At 66.9% G+C, this 2,825-nt stretch overlaps 1 protein-coding gene across 4 annotated transcripts in view; it reads left to right on the top strand.

Moving 5' to 3' along the window:
* Positions 1-2,825, top strand: part of GAA (alpha glucosidase) — a 20,245-nt gene that overhangs the window by 11,513 nt on the left and 5,907 nt on the right. For all 4 annotated transcript variants that reach the window (XM_040640079.1, XM_040640080.1, XM_040640078.1 and 1 more), the window contains exon 14: positions 2,653-2,804. In XM_040640079.1, coding sequence (XP_040496013.1) covers positions 2,653-2,804 — 152 coding nt within the window. The remainder of the gene's footprint in view (positions 1-2,652; positions 2,805-2,825) is intronic.

Here is a 2,825-nt window from a genome sequence, read left to right as displayed (position 1 = left end):
CCGCGACTCGGTTCCCGGCTTTTGTCTGAAAGTGAGGTCTCAGTTGTCTCCCCCTACGGCCCCTACCACTGCCGACCCTCACCTCCGTGGCCCTTCCACTCCCAGGCAGACGAGCGAGGCTGTAGCTCTGGGGGCGGCCTGGTCTGCCCTCTGGCCTTTCCTGCAGGTGTGGCCCGGATTCACTGCCTTCCCCGACTTCACCAGCCCCGAGGCCCTGGACTGGTGGCAGGACATGGTGTCTGAGTTCCACGCCCAGGTGCCCTTTGACGGCATGTGGATCGTGAGTGTCCCGGGGGCTGTGGGACCAGCCCCGGCATGTGCCCAGGGCAGGGCACCCACCAGCAGGGCCTCTCTTGCAGGACATGAACGAGCCGTCCAACTTCGTAAAGGGCTCTGTGGACGGCTGCCCTGACAATGACCTGGAGAACCCGCCCTACGTGCCAGGTGAGCTCCCCGACCTGCCGCCATGTGCCAGCTGTCCTTTCTGAGGAGCTGATGGGCACAGCCACCCCGGGAAGGGGAGGGCAACCCCAGGACGAGGCTCAGGTTGGGGAGACATCAGCCAGGCGACGCAGACTGGGGCACCTGCTGTGGGACGGGGCCCTTCAGAGGGAAGGTATCCGGGGCTTAGGGACAGGAACCGGGAGAGACTTGAGATGGGTCAAGAGCAGGTGGACGTGAAGTCCGTGGTCTGCAAAGGCCGGTCTCAGCATCCACCTTGTCCCTCTCCTTGGAAAAGTAGACACTCGAAGTTCCAAGGGGGCTCCTGGGATGTGGGGGGGCACCCGCCGGCCAGGCGGGGACTCCACAGATGGAGACAGCCTCCTTCTGTTCCAGGGGTGGTGGGTGGGACCCTGCAGGCCGCCACCATCTGTACCTCCAGCCGCCAGTTCCTCTCCACACACTACAACCTGCACAACCTATACGGCCTGACGGAAGCCTTTGCCTCGCACAGGTGGGGGCCGTGCGCTGGCTGCCCGGCGCCTTGGGGAGGGGCCGGGGGCGACTGCACAGAGACCCAGAGGGAGCCTGCAGGGACACCTGTCCTCCCTGTGACACGCTCACCTTGCAGGACGGCCTGGTGGCTCGGGCAGACCCCCCCCCCCCACCGGCCTTGGCCTATAGGGCTCCTCGCTCCCCGCTCTGCCTCCCTGCTGCACCGCCAGGCGAGGCGCCGGGCCACTCGGGGCTCCGGGGCAGCCCTGTCTCCCTGCTCTGCCCAGGGCCCTCGTGAAGGCTCGGGGGACGCGGCCCTTTGTGATCTCCCGCTCAACCTTCGCCGGCCACGGCCGATACGCCGGCCACTGGACGGGGGATGTGTGGAGCAGCTGGGAGCAGCTCTCATACTCCGTGCCAGGTGAGAGCACCCGTCAGGAGCAGCGGCTCAGCGGGCAGCGTGGGCCCGGCACCGCGCGCCAGCCTCAGCCCAGAGACGCTGCTGACTCATGTGGGGCGAGAGGCCCGCGGGCCCCTGGGCACCTGTGCGGGGGGCTCACTCGTGTGGGTCAGCTCGCCTGTGGCGCTGTGCCACTCTGGGGGCAGTGATGGCGTTTCCAAGCATCCCCATCTCTGATTCGCCCGGCCGCTGCTGCAGGGCAGTCAGATTCTGTCCGCTCGTGATGTCCCTTCTGGTGACCGCACCCTGAGCCCAGCCCGCAGGCACCGCCCACCCCACCTGCAGAGAGGACCTGGCCTTCAGCTCTCAAGAGCGCCCATGCTGCTGACACGTGCTAGGCACAGACGTGGCTCGGGAGCTCGGGGGGAGGGGCCGGGCCGACTCCCCGGGTCAGCACACGGCAGCTGAGAAGAGCCCCCACCAAGCCCCCGGGCTGGAAGCCTTCCGGTAGCGGCGGGCCTGCTGCTGTGCCCGATGCATCTGCGGACCCCCGGGCCACGGGGAGAAGCCGTTCCTCCTTCCATATGCCACCAGCTCTGATCTCACCTTGGGGCAGGCGCGGCCCGCCAGGGCCCAGGCCCCTGCAGGCCGGTTTTAGGAGGCCCCTCAGGAGGCAGGTTCCCAGCTCCGCGCCCACCCGAGTCTTGGGCTATGGTTCTGGCGTGTACTGATCGTCCCGTGGCAGAGGTCATGCAGGTCTCGGGACCTGCTGCAAGCCAGGCAAGGGTCCCCCACAGCTGGGTCGGGACCTGCCCATGGGCTGGTGGTCCCTGAGGAGACACTGAGGGAGAGGGAGGGCCCAGCCCAGGCTGGTCCTGCTGAGCCGTGGTGGGGTGGGCCCAAACTGATCAACCTGGAGCCACCTGACCCTTCAGCGGCTCAAGGGGCTCCCTGGCCTCCTTCCCAGTACCAGCTCACACTGGGTGCTGACGGCAACAGAAGCGTGTGCTCTCCCAGCCCTGGAGGCTTGTGGTCGGACTCGCGGTGTCGGAGGGGGCACCCTTCCTCGAGTCTCCCGGCTTCTGGGGGTGGCCAGCAGTCCTCGGTGTCCTTAGTGTGGGGCCATCCCTCCCGTCTCCACCTCCGTCTTTGCTCGGCCTTCTCCCCCGTGTCTCTTGTCACGGTCTGGGCTTTTTCTTACTCGGTCACCAGGCAGACTGGGTCAGGACCGCCTCCAGTGACCTCAACTGAATTGTATCTGCAAAGACCCTCGTTCCAAATAAGGTCACTTCACAAGTCTGGCTCTGCCCTCCCAGAAATCCTGCTGTTCAACCTGCTGGGGGTGCCGCTGGTCGGGGCCGACGTCTGTGGCTTCCTGGGCAACACCTCGGAGGAGCTGTGTGTGCGCTGGACCCAGCTGGGGGCCTTCTACCCGTTCATGCGGAATCATAACGACCTCAACAGCCTGGTAGGGGCCGGGGGGGGGGGG

The sequence above is a fragment of the Ursus maritimus genome, unplaced genomic scaffold (genome assembly GCF_017311325.1).
Source record: "Ursus maritimus isolate PB19 unplaced genomic scaffold, ASM1731132v1 scaffold_24, whole genome shotgun sequence".
NCBI classification, from domain to species: Eukaryota; Metazoa; Chordata; class Mammalia; order Carnivora; family Ursidae; genus Ursus; species Ursus maritimus.
The sequence above is the reverse complement of the archived record's forward strand: the minus strand, read 5'-3'. Positions and strand labels throughout refer to the sequence as shown.